At 50.0% G+C, this 24,779-nt stretch overlaps 1 protein-coding gene across 1 annotated transcript in view; it reads right to left on the reverse strand.

Annotated features, from left to right (window-relative positions):
- Positions 1-6,454: 6,454 nt before the first annotated feature.
- The window catches only part of LOC147415081 (uncharacterized), a 117,204-nt gene continuing 98,879 nt past the window's right edge, over positions 6,455-24,779 (reverse strand). The window contains 8 exon segments of the mRNA XM_086468523.1: positions 6,455-6,608; positions 7,082-7,107; positions 7,622-7,868; positions 8,619-8,854; positions 9,062-9,343; positions 10,727-10,862; positions 11,282-11,394; positions 12,200-12,334. Of these exon segments, the coding sequence (XP_086324649.1) occupies positions 6,455-6,608; positions 7,082-7,107; positions 7,622-7,868; positions 8,619-8,854; positions 9,062-9,343; positions 10,727-10,862; positions 11,282-11,394; positions 12,200-12,334 (1,329 nt within the window).

Genomic DNA, 24,779 nt, shown 5'->3' on the forward strand with positions numbered 1-24,779 from the left:
CTCTGACTTCTTTCCTTCAACCAATTCACAATCCACCTCACTACCTGATCATCCAGACCACACTTCCTCAGTTCAGCTGTGAGGATGCTGTGGGAGACGGTGTCAAATGCTTTACTGAAAGCAAGATAAACCACATCCACCGCACCACCCTCATCTATCCCCCTGGTTATGTCTTCATAAAAGGCTATCAGGTTGGTCAAACATGACTTCCCCTTGCGGAAGCCATGTTGACCACTCCTAATGACCATCTTACCTTTGATATGCCTAGAGACACCATCGAGGATAAGTTGTTCCGTCACTTTTCCAGGGATGGAGGCGAGGCTGACTAGCCTGTAGTTACCCAGGTCCTCCTGTTCCCCACAACTTAGCAAAGATGATGGAGAGTGGTTCAGCAATGACTCCCGCCAGCTCCCTCAGCACCCATGGATGCATCCCAGTTGAGACAATGCTGTTTTCCAGACCGACTCTCACACCTCCCTTCAGGTACTACAGACATTGATGAGATTCCCCACAAGCTTTCCCTTCTCCTGGCTGAACAGTCCCAGCTCTCTCAACTTTTCCTCATGTGAGATGCCCCAGTCCCTTCCTCAACTTAGTAGTCCTTTGTTGGACTTTCTGCAGTATGTCCATGTCTGAGGACACCAGAACCGGACACAATACTCCCTTCACCAGTGCTGAGTGGACATCCACCTCCCTAGACTTGCTGGCAATACTTTGTCTAAGGCAACCCAGGATACCATATTCCGTTTTTGCGACAAAGCAAGGACACTTGGCTGGCTCATGGTCCACCAGGACCCCTAGGTCCTTTTCTGCAAGGCTGCTTTCCAGGTGGATGGCCCCCAGCAAGTACTGGTGCCTGGGATTGTTCCTTTTCAGATGCAGGATGTTACAATGTCCCTTGCTGAACCGCGTGAAGTTCCTGTCAGCCCATTTCTCCAGCCTGTTGAGGTCCCTCGGGATGGCAGCACAACCCTCTGGCATACCAGCCACTCCTCCCACTTTTATGTCATCCGCAAACCTGCTGAGGGCGTGCTCTGCCCTGTCATCCAGATCATGAATGAAGATTTTGAACAGGACTGGACCCAGTATTGACCCCTGGGGTGCGCCGCCTGTCACTGGCCCCCGACTAGACATTGCACTGCTGATCACCACCCTCTGTGCATGGCTGTTCCGTCAGTTTTCAGTCCACCCTGCTGTCTGCTCATCCAGCCCGCATACACATCAGCACCTTGTCTGTGAGCATCTTATTGGTGACGGTGTCCAAAAGGCCTTACTGAAGTCCAGGTAGACAATATCAACTGCTCTCCCCTTGTCTACCAGCCCCGTCTTTTTATTGTAGAATTCTATGAAGTTGCCCAAACGTGGCTTCCCCTTGTTGAAGCCATTCTGACACCTGCTGATGATATTGTCAGTCATGTCCCTGGAAGCGGTTTCTGGGATTAGCTGCTCCATCACCTTCCCAGGGATGGAGGTGAGGCTGATCTGCCTGCAGTTCCTGGGTCCTCCTTCTTGCCCTTCTTGAAGATAGTGGTGACCTTTTCTTTGCTCCAGTCTTTGGGCGCTTCTGCCAGTCGCTGCAATCGATCACAGATTATCGAGAGTGGCTTCACGATCACATCAGCCAGTTCCTTGGCAGTCGTGAGTGCGTCCTGTCAGGGCCCATGTATGTCCAGTCTGCTTAAGTATTCCCTGACCTGATCCTCTCCCACCAAGAGTACATCTTCCTTGCTCCAGATCTTCCCCTGGTCTCTGGGACCTGGGATTCCTGAAGGCTGGCCTTGCTCGCAAAGACGGAGGCAAAGGCGGCATTCAGCACATCTGCCTTTTCCATGTCCTGTGTAACCAGGCTCCCCATCTTATTGAGCGACTGGCCCACGTTTTCCCTGGTCTTCTTTTTGTCACTCACGTGCTTAAAGAAGTCCTTCTTGTTGTCTTTGACATCTCTGCCCTGATTCAATTCCATTTGGGGTTTAGCTTAAGCTGCCTTTGATTTTCGCATCCTCAGCAAGCCCCTTGTTGTTAGTGAAGGTGAGGTCCAGCAGAGCACCTCTCCTTGTTGACTGCTTTATCACTCGGAGGAGGACGTTGTCATCAGTGCATTCTGGGAACCTCCTGGATTGCTTATGTCTTGCTGTGCTGTCCCACCAGCAGATATGGGCGTAGTTGAATTAATTATTCATATTATTAATTCCTCTTGCTTGTTTCTGCACTACTTGGGGCAGCCTCGAGATTCCTGGAAAGAACAGACACTGAAATAATTCTCTTTTCTATTAGTGTGTGCCAGGAAGAGCTGGAAGGGGCAGCTTTACTGAAGGCCTCTTTAAACATTGTCCACCTGGTTTCAATCAAATCATCCAAAGAAACAGCAAACCTCTCCTTCAGAATAGCTGTCTCTTACTCATTACAACACCCAGTTAAAAGAAAATAAAGGGGCAGAAGTCCCATTGCCTGATGTCATAAAGACTACCAGCTCTGATTCCTGGTCTCACCTCAGAACACCACTAAGGAGGGGAGTGCCAGGCACCCTTTTCTCTGCTAAGCACAGCCATCAGGCTCCTTAAAAGGCATCAGAAGAGCTGCAATGGGGATTGTGATTCCAACCTGGAAAGGAATGATGTTGTCAGGGCAGAAGTCCCTCACATTTCTTAACAGCACTTTTACTACAGCTGCCAGCCAGCGTGTGCTAGTTTCTTGGGTACAGACTGGCAGGCCTGAAGAGGCATTGCTGCTTGTTTTAAATGTACTTGGGAGCTTTCCTGCGTGCTTAAAAACAAATCTGGCCAGACCAAGGGCACATCCGAGTCCTCATCAAAACGGATACGCGCCGTAGGGCCGTAACAACTGAAGGCAAGCAGAGGTACCCAAAGGTTCACAGGGCAGACGGTCCACAGAACTCACTGCAGACTAAAAGGGAAACATAATTATTCAAAAGTTAGTACTCCCTGCAAACTAAACCTGTCTGCAAGCTGAACACACCAAGAGGCTGCAGAAACACGTACTCAACACCTTAAATGATCTTGTGAGGAGCTGCGACAGAAACAAGCCTTACTTGTTCCTTACACCCGGCCACGTTGTTGTGGCTGCTGCCGGTTTCGCCTGTGGTCCCACAGTTAAATCACCCGCGGGGGGTTGGACGTCTCCGTAATACTTTTCCTGTCCCACTGGTTGGTCCCAGGTTCCAACCCCTTTCACGCGCGCCACTGTCCTCTCTTCAAGGACAACTGCTGCTGGACTGAACCTCTGGGTTTCCCAACCCCATGAACTAAGCAGGCTCCTGCTCCTGTAAGGGAAGTTTTCACAGGAACTGGCCTCATGATTGATGGGGGCCACCCCTAACAGGTACAGCAAAATTTCACATGTTCTTTATTGACCTGAAAGCCATGGTAAGAAAAAGACCCAGAACTGTGGCTTATTTAAACACTAACTTCTCCTGGTGGGTCTGAGTAAATTACACTCAGTACCTCTTCCATGGCACCTTCCCTCAGCTGAGGGCTCCCGGCGTCTTCTTCCTCTTGAGTTTGGTGTTTTGAGCCTGTTCAATACCTTTAAGTCCGTGCTCTGGCCTTGAAGGAAAATTTCCAGTTGGCTAAAGCACATGGGTCAGCATTCCACAGCCTTATGACACCTGGAATTTTTTGCTCCTTTTAATAAAACGAGGACATTTCAGAGATAACTTGTTCTTGCCTCATTTCTGAAACTGTTTTCTTTCATATAGTTTCATCCAACACTCCTTCCTCTCAGATGCAACTCCACAGCAGGATCAAGCAGATCAGCTCTATAAACAAAGGAGTACAGATTTCACTCTCCTTGGTTTTATACGGGAATTGTGCACTCTCTCGTCACAAAAAAATCCTAATCACCACAAACTAAGCATTTCTATTATGTCACAGTAATTTCTATTATATCATGCTATCAGTTTATTTGAAAGCTACGAGAAATGCAGTGTTAGTTCTCTTTTGAGCTTTTGAAAATAAAGCTTTTGTTTATCAACACGTAAAGGGCGAGTGTCAGGAGGATGGAGCCAGGCTCTTCTCGGTGATGGCCAATGACAAGGGGCAAGGGGTGCAAGCTGCAGCACAGGAGGTTCCACATTAACATAAGGAAAACCAAAAACTTTTTCACTGTGAAGGTGACGGAGCGCTGGAACAGGCTGCCCAGAGAGGTTGTGGAGTCTCCTTCTCTGGAGACATTCAAAACCCGCCCGGACGCGTTCCTGCGTGACCTACTCTAGGTGGTCCTGCTCTGGCAGGCAGGTTGGACTAGATGATCTTTCAAAGTCCCTTCCAACCCCTGACATTCTGTGATTCGACCTGCAAGTTTATCAACGCAGAAGACTCAGAGAGGAAACAAAAATTAACTCAAAAGCAAACATTTTATTACTCAACTTATATCAAAAGAAATATAACTCATAAAACATGTAAAAGTTCTACAGGTGGGGGATTAATTGGGATGCGGCCGAACGTGAATCTCTGTGCCGTGAACTGATGTATTTCTTCAGCCGACAGCAGGCCGATTGGAGCGCACAGCGGGAGCTCATCCAGCACACATTCACTAGAAAACAAAAAACACCACCACAGGCAAAAGTGAAATTCGGTGGTCAAAACAAAACCGCCAGAAGCTATTGCCTACTTTGAGTCCAGAGTCAGATTCAAATACCTGCTACTACGAAAATTAACGACATTAACTGGACGATTTTACAGTATAAAAGAACGTGCGCTGCATTAAACAGCAACATTCAGCACAAGAAAAAAGAAAGAAAAAAGAGCTGTCCCAGCCTCCCCCACATGACCATGTCCTCTGCAATACCTCTGCACGGCCGACGGACAGACGGCATCAACGGGTCCATCTCCGCCTGGTCCCATGATGATGCCTTCCAACGGAAAAAAAAACATTAAGTCGTTAAAATATGAAGCAACGCCGCATCAACATGAACTGCAAGTGGAACCGTTCGAGTGGTGGCGATCAGCAGTTTGAGCAGAAAAGGCGGTTTTTCCCCCCGCGCTGAGCCGGTCCCTCCGGGAGCTGAACCCAGCGAGCTCCCCAGGGCAGCTCCGGAACCAGAGCTCCCCGGGACCTCCTCCTCACGGCGCCGCGCCGGCAGCAGCTCACGGCACCGCAGGGAAGGGGCTGTTTGGCTCCCGCTGCTTCCCCGGGGAACTGCCCCAGCCCGCGACGAGACACCCGCAGCCGCAGCTTCCCGAGACCCGCGTCCAACGGCAGCTCGGCCAACCGCTCGGCTGCGGAGCTCCCGCCGGCAGCGGGCTGCGCGAAGCCCCGGCGGCAGGCCCGGCCCCTGGGGCAGCCCCCACCTCCGGCCGCCCGCCGGGCTAGAGGCTGCCCAGGCAGCCCGGCGGCCTCGCGCCCCCGCCCTCGGCGCCGCCGCCGCCCTCGCCGGTACCTGGGTGCCGCGGCGCAGAGAGCCCGTCGCCGCCGCCGCCGCGGCCGCCGCCGGGAGGGTCGGTGCGGCGGCGGCCCCCGAAGAGGAACCGGCCCACGGCCGCCGCCGCCCAGCGCCGCCCCACGGCCGGGAGAGGCGGGCGCTGCGCGGCGGGGCAGGGCTGCGGGGGGGCGGGGGAGCGGCGGCAGGAGGAGCGGGCCGGGGAGGAGGAGCGGGCCGAGGAGCGGGCCGGGGAGGAGGAGGCGGGCGGGGCCCGGCCGGGGCCCAGCGCCCGCCGCGCCACCGCCACCGCCGCCGCCGCCAGCGCCGCCAGCAGCGCCACCGCCGCCAGCTGCCGCGCCGCCATGTCCGCTCTCGGGCAGCCGCCGGCAGAATGAGCCCGAGGGCCGCCGCGTCGCCCGCGCGGGCCCGGTTGCTGCTGACCCACAGTGGCCGTCACCCGGCAGCGCGGCCGCGCCCTGTCGCGCCAGGCGGCCGGGCCGGCAGAGGGCAGCGTCGCCCTGCGGCCCGCTGGCCGCCCGGAGCGGGCGTGGGACGAGGTGCAGTCCATGCCTTGGTAGAGATTTTGTTATCCCCTTTTTTCAGTGGAGAACCCCGATCAAAAATGGATGCTTTGTCAACCTTCTCCTTCCTTTTGACATAGCACCTCCCTCACTCTGAAGTCTGAGCCTGTTTGACCTGAACTGGCTCTCAGCCAATGCGAGACAAAGGCTCTGTAGGCGGACACTCTGTAGGCGAACACTGCTTTGGAAAACATGCCACCTGCCACAAAAGTCTCGAAAGGAGATGTTGGGAGTTCCATTTGAAGGGGCGTCTGCATCATGACGTAGCAGTAGTTCATCAAGGCACTAGTTTTTAGTGGGACCACCACTAGGTCAACACAAAGGAGGGCTCTCATTACGAGGCAGCAAGCCAGGCCCTGGCAAGGTGCAAGCACTGGGTTTTGTTCACTCTAATTGTAAGGTATTGGCCTTACCAGCTGCCACTGCTGCCCAGGTTGCTAATGGTTTGAGCAGGAGAAGAATGAGAAATTTCCGTCGGAAATAAGATGGATGATCACTGTGGGCTTTTTGCATTTGACTTGGGTGACAGCGCACAAGGCTGACACTCCATGCTAACCGCTGCTCCACGCTGGATGACAAGGGTGGGCACCTGGTTACACAGCTTGTGTCTGGCCTCTGTGGCATTGGGGCATGAGGTAGAGACAATCCTGAGGAGGGGAAGGGTCACGTAGTGGAGCGAGTCTTACACGGTGTGAGAAAGTTGACAGACGTGTGCTTTCCAGGCCCCCAAGCGATGGGTCATCTGTGAGCTTGCTCAGTCAAGCAGTGCACTCCTCCAGCTATTCCCATGGGCTCGTGAAGCTAAAGAAAATTCCTTCTCCCTTCAGAGAGCTCTGCACCAGGTAGTTAAGGCAAATGCTCTAAGAGTAGAGAGAAGTCTCTGTCTATCCTCACCATCGTTTCCAAATCTCATGATACGATGTTATAACGTTCACCATTCTGTGAGGGATGTGCCACCACACTGACGGCTAATTACAGTGCATACTTTGACCAGATGTATTGCAGAGGTTGCAGCATTGCTGCAAAATTAGACAGCTGTGAAGACTTCCTGAGGACTAGTTAACTTTACCTTTTCATGTAATAACACATAGCAGGAACGACAAAAACAAATGCCTCCTACGCATAGTATATGTCCTGCACTGAAGTCTAAAGTGAGAAGTTACGTGATCCTGTTCATATCGTCCCCTTTTTGAAGCATCCCTTTGTTGGTATTAATGTAGTAAAACAAGTTCCAGCAAAGAAGCTGCTAGAGGGAGGATCAGTGAAGAAGGAAAAGGTGTCTCGAACCAAAATGTCTGATGGGATTTTGCACTCATCATAAAGTCAAGCATTTTAAAGAAGTCCTAGATACGATACATTAAATTTTAATGAAGAGATTAGCTGGGAACTTCCTATGCCACAGGATGCTTGATCACATTTTCTCTTGTAAAAGAGTGTAGTTACACAGTTCATTATTTAGATGTCAGCATTTTTTGGTCTTTGAGCACTCCTGGAAATTTGTACAACCCTGAGGACCAAAAGTCTTCACCCCTACCACATGCAGTCGTGTACTGTTTTGGCATATTAGACTGTATGGTTTGGAACTATGCATGGATTTGAACTTCAGGCTAAAAAGCATAACCCTGCTTATGGATACTCTAGAGTATTTCCAAATGCTTACCTTAGCCACGTAGGCTTCAACGCTGTTTCTTGATGACAATGCATTCCCGGTAGAGCTTAGGAAGCTTCCTCCTAGATTGAGACTTCTGTTCAGTGCCAAATTGTTGCCAAGATGTCCCAGTTCAGCTGAATACAGAACTGGACTTGCAGCCGCACCTCCACTGACAACGCTGCTTGCGATTACGGATTTGCTTCTGTGGTGCTCCTGAAGGAGCTGAGCGTGCACTTCTGCTAGTCTCTCATTAGCTCTGAAACATTCAGAAGCAGAGAAAGAATTATCTTCAGTAGTAACACTGTCACAACATGAATCTCCAGGTCTTTGACTATTATTCAACTTCTGAAAGTGGAAGGGATGATGAGCATCCAAAAGAAGAACATCGCTTGACCTGAGGTTTTTTGGAGAGCCTGTTTCTAAGAAGTCACAGTACCTGCAAGGAGCAGCAAGAGTTACCCACACTTAGGACTTCTCAGCATTAGGGCTGTTGTGGATGCAATGTGTTTACATAGCTTCTTCTGAAGGCTGTGTCACCTGCGTAAGAACTCTGGGCCACCCTCCCTTTCCCACAGAAAGCTCAAACCTCAGACACACTGCTAAAATGGAAGCCAAAAGAGATTTGGTTTGATATGTCACAGAATCAAAGACTGTTCTCTGAAGGACCTATCCTTATTCCAGCAGAACAGAACGTGAAATTTATCGTTTCTGCCACAGACAGAATAAGAGGAGGAGATTATTAGAGATGGGCAAAAAGGCTGTCTGTTAAAACACCATCAACTTAAACAACACCCTGTTAATGCCATGATCAGTGGTATTACTGCTGGAGCAGTAAAGAGAAACAAATGAGGCAGAAGGGTCTTGAGGTACTTTCCTCACAACTATGCCATTTTATGCTGACATACGTCATGCTGACCAGATGTAGAAAAGGGAGTTTAGGAGGAAAATGCATGAGTAAAAAGTAATATATTATTACAGCTGCAAAAAAGAAAAAGCATGGACTTACCTTTCCAGTTTATTTGCTAGGCAGCTCCTCGTTTTTACTTCCTCCAGGTACAGCTCTTTGTACTTTTCCACTTCTGCCTGTGCCGATTCTCTTTTAAAAACACTGTCTTGTTGCATATTTTTTATCCTGTCCAGTTCACATTTGAGGTCTCTAATTCTCTCTTTCAGCTGGTTTCCCAGCGATTCGTGATGACTGGCTCTGATTTGTTCTAATCTGTCCTGGGAGGCTGCCTGCACCTGCAGCAGATAATGCACTTCCAGTCACCGCAAAGTAAAAGAGAACTCCTCCAGCCAGTCAACTGCACGTACCTAATTTCAAGGACCTGCCTTTACTTAGCGAGGCAACTGTGCCTCCTCACCATCATCAGCAATGAAAAATAAAATACTAAAAAAATAACCAAGTGTGTAATGGAGACTACAAACACCAGTGAGAAACCCACCTACCTGCAAAAATAGATTGACTTCTTGTAGTTTTTGTCTTATTTCTTGGCCAGCTCGTTCTTCCATCTCTCTTTTATATTGTTCTATCTAGCTGCGATCCACCATGTTAGTCTCCAGATGATGTTTGAGGTTAGCCACCTCGTCTTTCAGCTGGCATTTGCTCTTCTCCAGTTTTTCCTGTTTCCCATGCATGGTGGACAACTGTTCTCGCAAATCCTGATTTTGTGCTTCTACCTGCTTGCGCTTTTTACACTCTGTCTCCAGTTGCTGGGAAAGTTCACCAACCTGTAGACAGCAAAAAAAAAGAAAAAGGAACTCAGAGGGATTTAATATTAGTAAATTCTGTGAAAATCCGTAAAGGGGTTGGCCATGGAGACTGTATTTGTTGTCTGCTGACTCAGAATTAAAACCAATAGATCCCAATGGTCAACCTCAGCTCCATCTTCCTCTTCCCCACTCCAGAAACATAGTTTTTCTATACTTACTGAACATAAAACATGATGTCCTGTCTTTTATTAAAAGAAAAAAAAATAGTGGAGGAACTAGCGTAGTAAAGACTTGAAAAGAGTCTCTAACAGAAAGTAGAAACTTTACACTTCTTTGAAACTGCCTAAATGTAATGCACTTCCCTGAGATTCGAAATAACTGTTCCAACAGAAACACAAAAACGCTACCAACTTTTGGACTGAAAATGAGCCGCCGCAAAGGCAGTCGACCCATTCTGCAATACCTTCTAAAAACAAACGTAGCTCTGAAACGTGGCTGCTTTAGCAACAAATCCGAGTAACGAGCGGAGAAGCAGATAAAAGGTTACATGCTGCTAAAACAGCCAGAGCCCCCTCAAAAGCACTTCTGGGAAGTCTGCTGCTGGGTCCCAATGACAAGGGAAAGACGGGCTGTGAGCAATAAATTGCAGATTTTTTTTCTGCATCACCTCAACTCATCGTGCCCTGGGAAGCAACAACACTGTTTGGAAAAGCAAAACCTGAACTGCCTCCTGGTGAACTTGTGCCTAAGACAGGGCTCAAGGGGGGCTCTTGGGCAGAGCCAACTTCCTACAGTTGTTCAAGTTACGGTGGCGTTACTTCCCTCTCTTCCAGAGAAGGAACTCATCTGTCAGACATCGAAGATGCTGCCACAGCCTCCAGCTGCAGCCAGGCCTGTGGCGGGCCTCAGTGCTCTCAGCCCCAGCCCTCCCCCATGGGTGTGATGTCATGGTAGGACTGCAGGCCTGCCCGGCCCCATGGACGGGCCTGGCGATCCGCACTCTTGGCGGACCCCGCTGACTGTCACCAGACCTGTTCTGCTCTTCTTGGTGAGGGCATGTGGGACTGCTCCCTGGCCCGCCAGGTCACGGACCCTGCCAGCCTTGCTGTGATGCTTGGCTCGCCCTTCCTCTACAGAACAGCTTACCCTTGATGTGCCCTTGCAGATACGGCTTTGCTCAAAACGTTTTCATCTTTACCCATGATGGTAACTACGTCGCTATTAGGTACAGTCATCTACTACCGTAACAGTAGAAGGAGCATCAAGAAAAGTCAATGAATTCCAAAATACAGCCATGAAAAAAAATAAAATCTACATGAAAAGCAGTATAGGGAAAGAATAACACAGGTTTCAAAAGAAGAAACACCACCACCAAAAAACCCCAAACAAACCAGTGCTCACCTTTGTTCTCAATCTATCAACTTCATTGACCGTTTCAGAATACCCGTTCTTCACTTCTCCCTGCAAATTAAGCTGGGACTCTCTCTCCTCATACACTCTTAGTTTCTTCATAGCTCTGTTCAGAAGCCTCTTCATCCTGCACAGTAAATTAGTCAAGAAAACCATGAGGCAAAGGAACAACGGGCCTTTTTCACAGACTCTCATGGAAAGAGCACAGACATGGCTGGCTTTGTCTTTAATGTGCTTGATAGACCAGGATTTACTGAGAAAAACCAGCACTCCCGTGCCACAAATCCCTCGGGGGGTGCAACTTTCACCTCAAAAGAGGAATAAGAGGCAGACTTCCCTTCCAGGAAAACCGGAGGGCAATTTGCATTTGCAGTTCTTTTGGCAGCTCTTGGAAACTACAGGCACGTGTACAGAAGCATCTTGCAAGAGCTAACAGGGGGCTTGAATTCACTCACAAACAGTTACGTACACCTATTTTTACACCAAAGTTCAGGCAAGCTTGACTTCTACTTAGGGATACCTGTGCACCATGCTAAACAGCCCTACCTCTTACAGTCGTTCTGCAGTTCGATGTTTCTTTTCATTTCTTGGTCCAGATGCAGTTCCACTGTGCATTTCAACTCTTCCAGCTTCTTCACTTTCTTTCTTTCACTCTCACACTTTCAAAATAGAAAAGACACATGACACCCCCCATAGGAACAGTTTCTACGTGCAGTATGTGCATCTGGTGTTCTCCACAGAGCAGCTGCAGCACATCTCTGTCTGTTTGCCAAGTTCCACAGAACAGCAAGGGACAGAATTCCTGGGAACGTTTAATCATTGCAGATTTCCCATCAAACAGGCCAGTACCTAACAACAGATGCCCCCACTAAAGCAAAGGCCACCCTCTTCTAATGCTTCAAGGCAAAAAGGTGGAAAAGAGGCTGGACAACACTTTCAGCAGTTCCTCAGCTCATAGCAGAGGTTACGTAGGTACACACAGCATGGGAAAGCCCAAGTCCATCTAAAGCTTTCGTGGGATCTTCAACGACCAGCAGGCAGGGGCTTGTGGGGGAATTTGATCTTTTGGAATTCTTTAATGGTTTACTCCCCTCTGCCATTACCTCCATCTCTTCTTTGTGGGTACGTACTTATTCACATGTTGTTACTCCTCTGGGTGTTTTCTCGGCCAAACCAGAGCAGAGCTGGCAGCAAGGAAAGAACTGGTGAATTGCAGCATTGCTCCATGTGCTCAACTGATAGCAAACCACACTGGGAGCCCCGCCCAACAGAACCACTCCAGAACTTACACAAAGAGACCCAGCTAGCTTTTACTCGCTTCCTGGATGACCCCCAAAGGACAAGGTACTCAGCGCCTGAACGGCAGGGGTAACAGAAAAAGCCAAGGACGCAAGAACCCCACAAAAAGGTGGACACGGTTCTCCTGGGTATTGGTTCGGTGTCTGGAGAATGTTGTGGGCTCACCCGTTCCAAGAGTTCAGCCATTTCCTTGTCAAGCTGAGCAACACACTCTTGCAGGTAAGATCTTGACTTCAACTGCTCTTCCCACGTGCTGTGCGAGTCCTTTGGTGTCAGAGCCAGCACATTCTGCTTTTGCATCTGTGAAAGCAACAGTGGCAAAAGAAAAAATTGAGGTGACCAGAAAGACAACGCTGCAAGTGACAGCAGTAACTGAAATGGAAACAGGCCTAAGCTCTCCTCACCCATGCAAGATCTAGGGTTAAGGTTAAAGCGGAGTGTAAAACACACCTTGGGAAACACAACCAAGAAGAGCAATTGAAGCTGCTGGAAAGAAAGAACACTCTACAGTGCCAAGGTGAGGTTACAGCTTTGGGGGCTAAGACGACATGCACACGCACACACAAAATCACCCTGCAACTTTCTTCCAAAGGTGCTCCGGTGTTCCTAATGATATGTACTGCATAATAAAAATCACTCCTCTAGCACCCACCGCAGAAACTCCCCTCCCCTCACTGCTTCTGTACCAGCTCTACATCTCCTGAGAGCAAGAAAATGTTTTCAAATTGGCAATGCTATTTATGTTTCTATCCAAAGGGACAAAGGTTTGCCTAATAGATGCACTTGAGTGGAACAGAACTTGCTGATTCAGTTCAAGTATAAAGAATGCAAGATGACTCGCCGCTTTTAGTGGCATTCTGTAAAAAAAAGAAGAAGAAAAAAAAAAGGACGTCTACTGATCTACAGAAAGTTGTCGCCCTTACAGAGTAGATGAAATTCTGGGTCTTACAATGGAAGCCAACATGGTGTCAAGGACAAACTGTGACAAAACTGCAAAGGTAACATGGATCTCCCAAGTCCAGTCTCCTCTCTCAGCTTTCAATCACAGATCTCCCTGCTGCCCTCAACATCCATCCTCTCCACCATCTGCCGTGGGTTAACCCTAGTAGGCAGCGGAGCACCACAGAGCCAGTTGCTCACTCCCCGCAGTGGGATGGGGGAGAGAATTCTTCTGACACATCGCGCTGATGAACACAAGTATCTTTCACACCACACCACAGATAAAAAACACAGCAGCGGGGGAAGGAGGAAATTTACAGCCTTTTTCCTTGAAGGGGGCCTTGCCCTAAAATCAGAAGGGTATGTGTCAGCTGAACTGTGCCTACACAGTCCACCTGAGCTTTTCATCAATTACCTGCACACGAAAAATTCAAAGTCTAGGACAGTCATTCACAGAAGCCATTTGTATACCTGCTGCTGGTGGTGGTCCTCTGCAGCTGCCCGTCTTGTCCCTAAGCCAGTTATCAAGTCTTCCAGGCGGTTATGAACCTACAGAAGCATAAAAAGAAGCAAGAAGACACTCTCTGACTTTCCAGACTGAAGTTTACACCTCATTACCAAAAATAAATATTACATACACCTCGTCACCTCTATTCCTATAGTATTTACACCCAGCACCAATGATCAAAACGGCCTCAGTTTGATACCACTGTGAAATTGTTAGCAATCACCACCTCTGCTGTTTACTTCAGGGAGAGAGAACACCACAGGGGATACAAAGAATCTTCAATGAAAACAGGCAGGAGTAGCTTTTCCCATCCGCAGTACATTTGAAAACCATGCCCTTTTAACCACAGGAAAAGGACCAGCATCATGACTGCCTTCCCTCTTCTCTTGTCAAGATCAGCACATCAAAAAGTTCAACTTTCACATGTAGTTATTTTCACAATCTCTTTAGCACTAATTAAAAAACTACAGTGGTACAAGAACCCTAGTTCACCGGTTTCAATACAAAAATACTTTGCTTCATACAGGCCACAGATGAAAGCACCTTATCTGAGCTAAAATTAACCACTGGGTAGGGGCAGTGTGAAATTCCAAGGCTCGCACTGAGTTCTGCAAGTGCTATCACAGGTGCTTCTCTTCACTGGTTCATAAAAGCACACACACACCAAGTGGCCAAAGGAAAAGCAATCCTGCACAGCAGCAGCTCTGGGGACTATCACTTTTGTTCCAAGTCTGATGATGCCAGCCAGGGCTCCACCACACAGTGCTTGGCATCAATAACCCCTGTGCAATTTCCATGAGTTAACTCGGATGAATATCTTTAATGATACACATTGCAACAAGTGTCTGAAGCAGCACCTGATGTCACAACCGGTCTAAAGCAGACAATAGTTACACCAGTGTATCAGTGTCAAATCCTCACCTTCTAGAGCATTAAGTAGGACTTGCTAAAGTAGCATGGGAAAACTCTCAACACCAGAAAGCTGGGGAATGGACCAGGCTGCTTTCCGAGCAGCCTCTATTCAGCAGAACGAAGGAACTGAGCTCCCCTAGGCTCTCCAGGAACACCTCGTCTTAACATTTCCCCATAGGTACAGGCAACTAGGCTCAGGAGCTCACAAAAAGGCAAGTTTATGAGCAGCTTACTGAGGCAGAGGCTTGCAGGTCTCTCTGAAGGGCTTCGATCCTACTGCTTTGTTGCTGGACTGTAGCTTCCAGTCTGGCGTTTTCAATGTCAAGGCTTAAAAAGAAATACAGCTCTTATTACCACCAGAGCATCAATTCTGAAAGAACAGCGTGAAATAACACGATCTAAATTTAGGAGGTATGGTGGTATTAGGTCAACGGTTGGACTTGATGACCTCAGAGGTCTATTCCAACCTCATGATTCTATCATTCTAAACCAAAAGCATCTTTCAAAACCGTGTATCAACCTGCTGCGATGCAACAAGGCTATCCTGTTGTTTCCACACAATCCCAGAAAGTGACATAGAGACTTTGCTTCACTGTGTTACTCTCTTACCGTTGCACATGTTCTTCCAGCTGTTTAATAGTAGTATTATTCGCAGAAGACACCGACAGGAGGTCCTGCAGTTTCAGGGAAGAAGCTCTTTCTTCTCTTTCCTTATTAGCCAAGGCAGTCTCCAAGTCCCGAACATAATGCTCAGACTGAAGACGCTGCTCTTCCAACTCCTGCAGCTGTAAAATCACAGTAAGAATCCACATCAGCCAGGTGAGCTTTTCTATAGAGGAGTCAACTGCTGCTGAAGCATTCAAGCACCGCAAATATCTGCACATACCCTCTACTCAAAGAACTAATCATTTCAAAGATACTCCAACCCCACTTCTACTAGCAAACGAACCCCACCTGTGTTACTTCATCACCTTTTATACTGGCCTCTCCCATCCCTCTGCTGATTTCCTCCAGGACAGTTCTAAGCAGTGACACTGCCCCTCCTAGCCTTCTGGTGACTCGTGAAACTCTTGCTACCCACTTGTTTGTTCCTCCATGAAAAACAGGAATTAAAAAGTTCATCTTTGTCCTAAAGTGGCTTCACAGCTCCCTCATAAGGGGATTTAAGTTGATTGCTATTTCAGAACGCCGAGGCCCCTGACTTCAGTTTTTGTAAGAACACTACAAAAGGCGGTCCCTGCCTCAGAAAAGAGCTTACAGTGCACTTGCAAGATGGCTGCTTAAGGATGCCAAACAACAGCAGGGCCAAAGGGGGAAAATAGAGGGTGAGATGCTGCTTTGGGCATACACTGCAAACACCCCACCTACAAACAAGCCGAAGGTTTGACTGGCTTCAAGAATGATGACAGAGGATCGTTGTTAACTTCCTTAGATCTCTCTCCTCCTGGCTCCCAGAACACTATGTTGTCCTTTTTCATGACGTTCAGGAAGAAAGTGCCACCCACAGGATTATGACAGAAAGTGACAGGCTTTCCATACCTCAGCTTCAACGCTGTCCAATTCCTTTTGCAAGCACAGTGTGTCCTTCTCCAGGTCACTCTGGTAGCACACAGCAACGTCCAGTGAAGCTTGTGACCTCAATTGCTTTTTAAGAGCATTGACAAGCTTCTGCTGCAGCTGTGTGACCCAGTCCTAAAGAAATGTTGTTACATGAGCACAAAGAATTCGATAAGAACATGTGAATATGAGGTGGGCTTTTACTTAGCTTCCATAACTAGATCAGCCTTCAGAGTGAATTCAAAGATAAGAAATGTTGCCGGCTACCAGCAGGCACCTCTCATTTAATGCACAGTCGGTAAGCCCCACTTAGAAGAGCGTAACGTATTCCACATACCTTCATCGGTGGCGATCTCTCAAAATTGTCATCAAGGTTCAGCTGGCCATCCCCTTGTACTAGAAAGCTGACGACATCCGCATGCCTGTTGGCACCAGTGAGATGCAGAGGTGTCCTAAAAATTAAACGTACGAGCTCAACAGAGACGACAAAAGAACCAAAGCTGTGTTGCCTCCCAGCCCTGGGACCCTGCCCAGGGTCTGCTCCTCCTGCCTCCTGCTGCTGCTGCTGCAGTCCTGCACTGGTCACCCATAGGGCAGAAGAGAACTGGCGATGCCTGAACCTCCCGCAGCAACAGCTGCCAGAAGCAACCAAGGTGTCCATCAGCGGCCTACAGCCCCTCACCTCTTCCCCTGGTCTTGCCGGTCAATGCCGACTCTCTTCAGCCAGCAGTGCCAGCAGCTGAGCCAGGCCAGGTCGCTGCGGGCAGCCGTATGGCGCAGCCTGCCCAGGTCCTCCTCCTGGAGCTCGTAGGCGCTGGCGGCAGTGGCGGCAGCAGCGCAGGGCTGGCCAGAAGTGGTACCGGAGGGCGACTGCTGCTGCTTCTTGCCGAAGAGCCCCATGACCCTCTGCATGCTGCGGCGCGTGGTGCAGTGCACGGTGTGGCGCGGGCACGGCCACGCTGGGAGCGACCCGCAGCAGGAGGCACCCAGCGGGCTCTTCTGGGCACCGGACAAGGCCAAGGATGAGGGCGAGGGCCAGGGTGAGGGCAAGGGCGAGGAGAGGCCCAAGGGAGACGAGCTCGGCCTGAGCAGTGGCCGCGGCCTGGAGCCCCTGAGGCGAGGGCAGGGAGGCACCGACGCTGCCAGCCCGGGAGGTGCTGCCGCTCCCCCGGCGGCGGCAGCAGCACGGAGTGTCTGCTGGGCTGGCCAGCAGACGGCGGGCAGCCCCGTGCCTGCGCAACGCTTGGGGCGAGCAGGCTCTTTGGCGTCACATGGGGTCGTTGGTGTGACGCCGCCGTGCGGGGTCGGGTGGGTCCCTGCCGGGCCCTGGCGGGCGGGAGCGAGGGCGGCCTGGGGCGCGGCGCGGGGCTTGAGAGGGCTGCCGGGGGCCCCGGGGCGAGGGGGCTGCACCCACGCAACTGGGTCCCCCGGGTGAGGGGCGCGGGCTGTGCCCGCCTGGCCGAAAGCTGCAGCAGCGGCTGGAGCAGCTGGGCCTCGCCCGCTCCTGGTGTCCCTCGGCGCATGGCCAGGGTGCCAGGACGAGGCGGGGTGGGGTCAGAGCCCAGCTGGGGCAGGCAGAGCCCACGGGAGCTCATGGCAGATGCCCACTAATTGCCCCGCCTGCCGCGCTGGAGCTCTAGCACGATGCGCTTTCCTCCAACGAAAAGGCGGCCTGAACTTCCTGCAGTGTGGCAGAAATCAAGGGCCCCATCTCGCTGTGCTGGTGGCTGCTGCTCCCCGCCCCTGCACAGGATCCCAGAACAGCTGAAGTGCTCTGGTCCAAGTCCTCTCCTCAAGCGGGGCCAAGTAGAGCCAGTTGTCCAGGACTATGTCCAGCTGGCTTTTGAATGTCTCCAAGCATGGAGACTCCACAACCTTCCTGGGCACCCTGTGCCACTGCTCTGTCACCCTCACGGTAAAAATGTGTTTCCTGATGTTCAGAGGGAACATCCTGTGGTGCAGTTTATGCCCGTTGTCTCTTGTCCTATTGCTGTGCACCACTGGAAAAAGCTTTGGTCCTTCCTGTCACGGTCCACTCAGTGGACTCATGATGGTTCGTTTGCTATGATCTCAAAGTGCAAAATTAAGGCGACCACGCCAAAGGGGTTTGCTTCAATCAAAAAGTGAAACTTATTGGTCGCCCGTAAACTGGCGTGCATTAGGTAAAGAGTGTGAAAGGAAAGTGAAAAGAGCAAAGAGATTGATAGCTACCGCCACGGGTCCAAGGCGTCTATGGTCCCGGATCCAGGCAGCATCCCGCCGGTCCTAATGATCATCATGATCCTTGGTGGGGAAAGCTTCCAAAGTTCGGTTGCTGAGGAGCCATCTTTTATGCCAGGTAACACACCTTGCTCCTCCTCTGTATCTCGGCTTCTTCTTGGCTCCATCAATGCTGATCAGTCTTTCTTGACAGCAGTTATGTGGTCCACCTGGTCAGCTCAGGCTCCTCTCTGCTACCAGAGAACGGCACAGCACTCTTCGTGCCATGCAGCTCTCCCTCCTGGGGTGTTCGTACCGCATTCCGTTCTCGGGATCAGCAACTGTGTCTCAGGCAGGCCGCTGCAGACTCATGCCAAGATGTTAGCCTAACTTTTGGGGTACCTTATTGTCCATATCCCTGATGACAAGGTTCACAGAATCACAGAAGGTTAGGGGTTGGAAGGGACCTCGAAAGATCATCTAGTCCAACCCCCCTCCCAGAGCAGGACTGCCTAGAATAGATCACACAGGAACGCGTCCAGGTGGGTTTTGCATGTCTCCAGAGGAGACTCCACAACCTCTCTGGGCAGCCTGTTCCAGGGCTCTGTCACCCTCACAGTGAAAAAGTTTGTCCTTTTTTTAAGGTGGAACCTCCTATGCTCCAGCTTGCAGCCATTGCCCCTTGTCCTGTCACCGGACATCACCGAGAAGAGCCTGGCTCCATCCTCCTGACACCGCCCTTGACATATTTATAAACATTGATGAGGTCACCCCTCAGGCTCCTCTTCTCCGAGCTAAAGAGACCCAGCTGCCTCAGCCTTTCATCATAAGGGAGATGTTCCACCCCCTGAATCATCTTTGTGGCTTTGCGCTGGACTCTTTCAAGCAGTTCCCCGCCCTTGAACCGAGAGGCCCAGAACTGGACACACTATTCCAGATGCAGTCTCACCAAGGCAGAGTAGAGGGGGAGGAGAACCTCTCTCGAGCTACTGACCACACCCCTTCTAAGACACCCTAGGATGCCATTGGCCGCCTTGGCCACGAGGGCACATTGCTGGCTCATGATCACCCTGCTGTCCACCGGGACCCCCAGGTCCCTTTCCCCTACGCTACTCTCTAACAGGTCAGTCCCCAACCCCAAGTGGTACAACACTTGCCCTTGTATTTCTTTACGTTTCTCCGCGCCCAGCTCTCCAGCCTGTCCAGGTCTCTCTGAATGGCAGCACATCCTTCTGGTGTGTCAGCCACTCCTCCCAGTTTCCTGTCATCAGCAAACTTGCTGACAGTGCGCTCTGTTCCCTCGTCCAGGTCACTGATGAATAAATTAAATAGTACTGGTCCCAGTACTGACCCCTGAGGGACTCCACTAGATACAGGCCTCCAACGAGACTCTGTCCCATTGACCACAACTCTCTGACTTCTTTCCTTCAACCAATTCACAATCCACCTCACTACCTGATCATCCAGACCACACTTCCTCAGTTCAGCTGTGAGGATGCTGTGGGAGACGGTGTCAAATGCTTTATTGAAAGCAAGATAAACCACATCCACCGCACCACCCTCATCTGTCCCCCTGCTTATGTCTTCATAAAAGGCTCTCAGGTTGGTCAAACATGACTTCCCCTTGCGGAAGCCATGTTGACCACTCCTAATGACCATCTTACCTTTGATATGCCTAGAGACACCATCGAGGATAAGTTGTTCCATCACTTTTCCAGGGATGGAGGCGAGGCTGACTAGCCTGTAGTTACCCAGGTCCTCCTGTTCCCCACAACTTAGCAAAGATGATGGAGAGTGGTTCAGCAATGACTCCCGCCAGCTCCCTCAGCACCCATGGATGCATCCCAGTTGAGACAATGCTGTTTTCCAGACCGACTCTCACACCTCCCTTCAGGTATTACAGACATTGATGAGATTCCCCACAAGCTTTCCCTTCTCCTGGCTGAACAGTCCCAGCTCTCTCAACTTTTCCTCATGTGAGATGCCCCAGTCCCTTCCTCAACTTAGTAGTCCTTTGTTGGACTTTCTGCAGTATGTCCATGTCTGAGGACACCAGAACCGGACACAATACTCCCCTCACCAGTGCTGAGTGGACATCCACCTCCCTAGACTTGCTGGCAATACTTTGTCTAAGGCAACCCAGGATACCATATTCCGTTTTTGCGACAAAGCAAGGACACTTGGCTGGCTCATGGTCCACCAGGACCCCTAGGTCCTTTTCTGCAAGGCTGCTTTCCAGGTGGATGGCCCCCAGCAAGTACTGGTGCCTGGGATTGTTCCTTTTCAGATGCAGGATGTTACAATGTCCCTTGCTGAACCGTGTGAAGTTCCTGTCAGCCCATTTCTCCAGCCTGTTGAGGTCCCTCGGGATGGCAGCACAACCCTCTGGCATACCAGCCACTCCTCCCACTTTTATGTCATCTGCAAACCTGCTGAGGGCGTGCTCTGCCCTGTCATCCAGATCATGAATGAAGATTTTGAACAGGACTGGACCCAATATTGACCCCTGGGGTGCGCCGCCTGTCACTGGCCCCCGACTAGACATTGCACTGCTGATCACCACCCTCTGTGCATGGCTGTTCCGTCAGTTTTCAGTCCACCCTGCTGTCTGCTCATCCAGCCCGCACACACATCAGCACCTTGTCTGTGAGCATCTTATTGGTGACGGTGTCCAAAAGGCCTTACTGAAGTCCAGGTAGACAATATCAACTGCTCTCCCCTTGTCTACCAGCCCCGTCTTTTTATTGTAGAATTCTATGAAGTTGCCCAAACGTGGCTTCCCCTTGTTGAAGCCATTCTGACACCTGCTGATGATTTTGTTGTCACTCATGTGCCTGGAAGCGGTTTCTGGGATTAGCTGCTCCATCACCTTCCCAGGGATGGAGGTGAGGCTGATCTGCCTGCAGTTCCTGGGTCCTCCTTCTTGCCCTTCTTGAAGATAGTGGTGACATTTCTTTGCTCCAGTCTTTGAGCGCTTCTGCCAGTCGCTGCAATCGATCACAGATTATCGAGAGTGGCTTCACGATCACATCAGCCAGTTCCTTGGCAGTCGTGAGTGCGTCCTGTCAGGGCCCATGTATGTCCAGTCTGCTTAAGTATTCCCTGACCTGATCCTCTCCCACCAAGAGTACATCTTCCTTGCTCCAGATCTTCCCCTGGTCTCTGGGACCTGGGATTCCTGAAGGCTGGCCTTGCTCGCAAAGACGGAGGCAAAGGCGGCATTCAGCACATCTGCCTTTTCCATGTCCTGTGTAACCAGGCTCCCCATCTTATTGAGCGACTGGCCCACGTTTTCCCTGGTCTTCCTTTTGTCACTCACGTGCTTAAAGAAGTCCTTCTTGTTGTCTTTGACATCCCTGGCCTGATTCAATTCCATTTGGGGTTTAGCTTTCCTAACTTCATCCCTGGATGCTTGGATGATGTTTCTGTATTCCTCCCAGGTTACCTGTCCTTGGTTCCATGCTCTGTCTGCTTCCTTTTTGTGTTTGAACAAGGAGCTCCTTGTTCAAGCCATCCATGCACGACTCCTGGCATTTTTGCCTGACTTCCTGCTTGTTGGGATGGAACCCTCTTGAGCTTGGTGGAAGTGATCCTTGACTGTTAACCAGCTTTCCTGGGCCCCTCTTCCCTCCAGGGCCTTATCCCAGGGAACTTTTCCAAGCCAATCTTTGAGGAGACCAAAGTCTGCTCTCCCAAACTCCAGGGTTGTGAGCTTGCTTTTCACTCGCCTCTGTACTCCACGATCGTGAAGTCTACAATCTCCTGGGCACGGCAGCTGAAGCTGCCTTTGATTTTCGCATCCTCAGCAAGCCCCTTGTTGTTAGTGAGGGTGAGGTCCAGCAGAGCACCTCTCCTTGTTGACTGCTTTATCACTTGGAGGAGGACGTTGTCATCAGTGCATTCTGGGAACCTCCTGGATTGCTTATGTCTTGCTGTGCTGTCCCACCAGCAGATATGGGGGTAGTTGAATTAATTATTCATATTATTAATTCCTCTTGCTTGTTTCTGCACTACTTGGGGCAGCCTCGAGATTCCTGGAAAGAACAGACACTGAAATAATTCTCATTTCTATTAGTGTGTGCCAGGAAGAGCTGGAAGGGGCAGCTTTACTGAGGGCCTCTTTAAACATTGTCCACCTGGTTTCAATCAAATCATCCAAAGAAACAGCAAACCTCTCCTTCAGAATAGCTGTCTCTTACTCATTACAACACCCAGTTAAAAGAAAATAAAGGGGCAGAAGTCCCATTGCCTGATGTCATAAAGACTACCAGCTCTGATTCCTGGTCTCACCTCAGAACACCACTAAGGAGGGGAGTGCCAGGCACCCTTTTCTCTGCTAAGCACAGCCATCAGGCTCCTTAAAAGGCATCAGAAGAGCTGCAATGGGGATTGTGATTCCAACCTGGAAAGGAATGATGTTGTCAGGGCAGAAGTCCCTCACATTTCTTAACAGCACTTTTACTACAGCTGCCAGCCAGCGTGTGCTAGTTTCTTGGGTACAGACTGGCAGGCCTGAAGAGGCATTGCTGCTTGTTTTAAATGTACTTGGGAGCTTTCCTGCGTGCTTAAAAACAAATCTGGCCAGACCAAGGGCACATCCGAGTCCTCATCAAAACGGATACGCGCCGTAGGGCCGTAACAACTGAAGGCAAGCAGAGGTACCCAAAGGTTCACAGGGCAGACGGTCCACAGAACTCACTGCAGACTAAAAGGGAAACATAATTATTCAAAAGTTAGTAGTCCCTGCAAACTAAACCTGTCTGCAAGCTGAACATACCAAGAGGCTGCAGAAACACGTACTCAACACCTTAAATGATCTTGTGAGGAGCTGCGACAGAAACAAGCCTTACTTGTTCCTTACACCCGGCCACTTCGTTGTGGCCGCTGCCGGTTTCGCCTGTGGTCCCACAGTTAAATCACCCGCGGGGGGTTGGACGTCTCCGTAATACTTTTCCTGTCCCACTGGTTGGTCCCAGGTTCCAACCCCTTTCACGCGCGCCGCTGTCCTCTCTTTGAGGAGGACAAGTGCTGCTGGACTGAACCTCTGGGTTTCCCAACCCCAGGAACTAAGCAGGCTCCTGCTCCTGTAAGGGAAGTTTTCACAGGAACTGGCCTCATGATTGATGGAGGCCACCCCTAACAGGTACAGCAAAATTTCACATGTTCTTTATTGACCTGAAAGCCATGATAAGAAAAAGACCCAGAACTGTGGCTTATTTAAACACTAACTTCTCCTGGTGGGTCTGAGTAAATTACACTCAGTACCTCTTCCATGGCACCTTCCCTCAGCTGAGGGCTCCCGGCGTCTTCTTCCTCTTGAGTTTGGTGTCTTGAGTCTGTTCAATGCCTTTAACTCCGTGCTCTGGCCTTGAAGGAAAATTTCCAGTTAGCTAAAGCACATGGGTCAGCATTCCCCAGCCTTATGACACCTGGAATTTTTTGCACCCTTTAATAAAACGAGGACATTTCAGAGATACCTTGTTCTTGCCTCATTTCTGAAACTGTTTTCTTTCATATAGTTTCATCCAACACTCCTTCCTCTCAGATGCAACTCCACAGCAGGATCAAGCAGATCAGCTCTATAAACAAAGGAGTACAGATTTCACTCTCCTTGGTTTTATACGGGAATTGTGCACTCTCTCGTCACAAAAAAATCCTAATCACCACAAACTAAGCATTTCTATTATGTCACGGTAATTTCTATTATATCATGCTATCAGTTTATTTGAAAGCTACGAGAAATGCAGTGTTAGTTCTCTTTTGAGCTTTTGAAAATAAAGCTTTTGTTTATCAACACGTAAAGGGCGAGTGTCAGGAGGATGGAGCCAGGCTCTTCTCGGTGATGGCCAATGACAAGGGGCAAGGGGTGCAAGCTGCAGCACAGGAGGTTCCACATTAACATAAGGAAAACCAAAAACTTTTTCACTGTGAAGGTGACGGAGCGCTGGAACAGGCTGCCCAGAGAGGTTGTGGAGTCTCCTTCTCTGGAGACATTCAAAACCCGCCCGGACGCGTTCCTGCGTGACCTACTCTAGGTGGTCCTGCTCTGGCAGGCAGGTTGGACTAGATGATCTTTCAAAGTCCCTTCCAACCCCTGACATTCTGTGATTCGACCTGCAAGTTTATCAACGCAGAAGACTCAGAGAGGAAACAAAAATTAACTCAAAAGCAAACATTTTATTACTCAACTTATATCAAAAGAAATATAACTCATAAAACATGTAAAAGTTCTACAGGTGGGGGATTAATTGGGATGCGGCCGAACGTGAATCTCTGTGCCGTGAACTGTTGTATTTCTTCAGCCGACAGCAGGCCGATTGGAGCGCACAGCGGGAGCTCATCCAGCACACATTCACTAGAAAACAAAAAACACCACCACAGGCAAAAGTGAAATTCGGTGGTCAAAACAAAACCGCCAGAAGCTATCGCCTACTTTGAGTCCAGAGTCAGATTCAAATACCTGCTACCACGAAAATTAACGACATTAACTGGACGATTTTACAGTATAAAAGAACGTGCGCTGCATTAAACAGCAACATTCAGCACAAGAAAAAAGAAAGAAAAAAGAGCTGTCCCAGCCTCCCCCACATGACCATGTCCTCTGCAATACCTCTGCACGGCCGACGGACA

Source organism: Leptosomus discolor, chromosome 7, assembly GCF_034619465.1.
Source record: "Leptosomus discolor isolate bLepDis1 chromosome 7, bLepDis1.hap2, whole genome shotgun sequence".
NCBI classification, from domain to species: domain Eukaryota; kingdom Metazoa; phylum Chordata; class Aves; order Leptosomiformes; family Leptosomidae; genus Leptosomus; species Leptosomus discolor.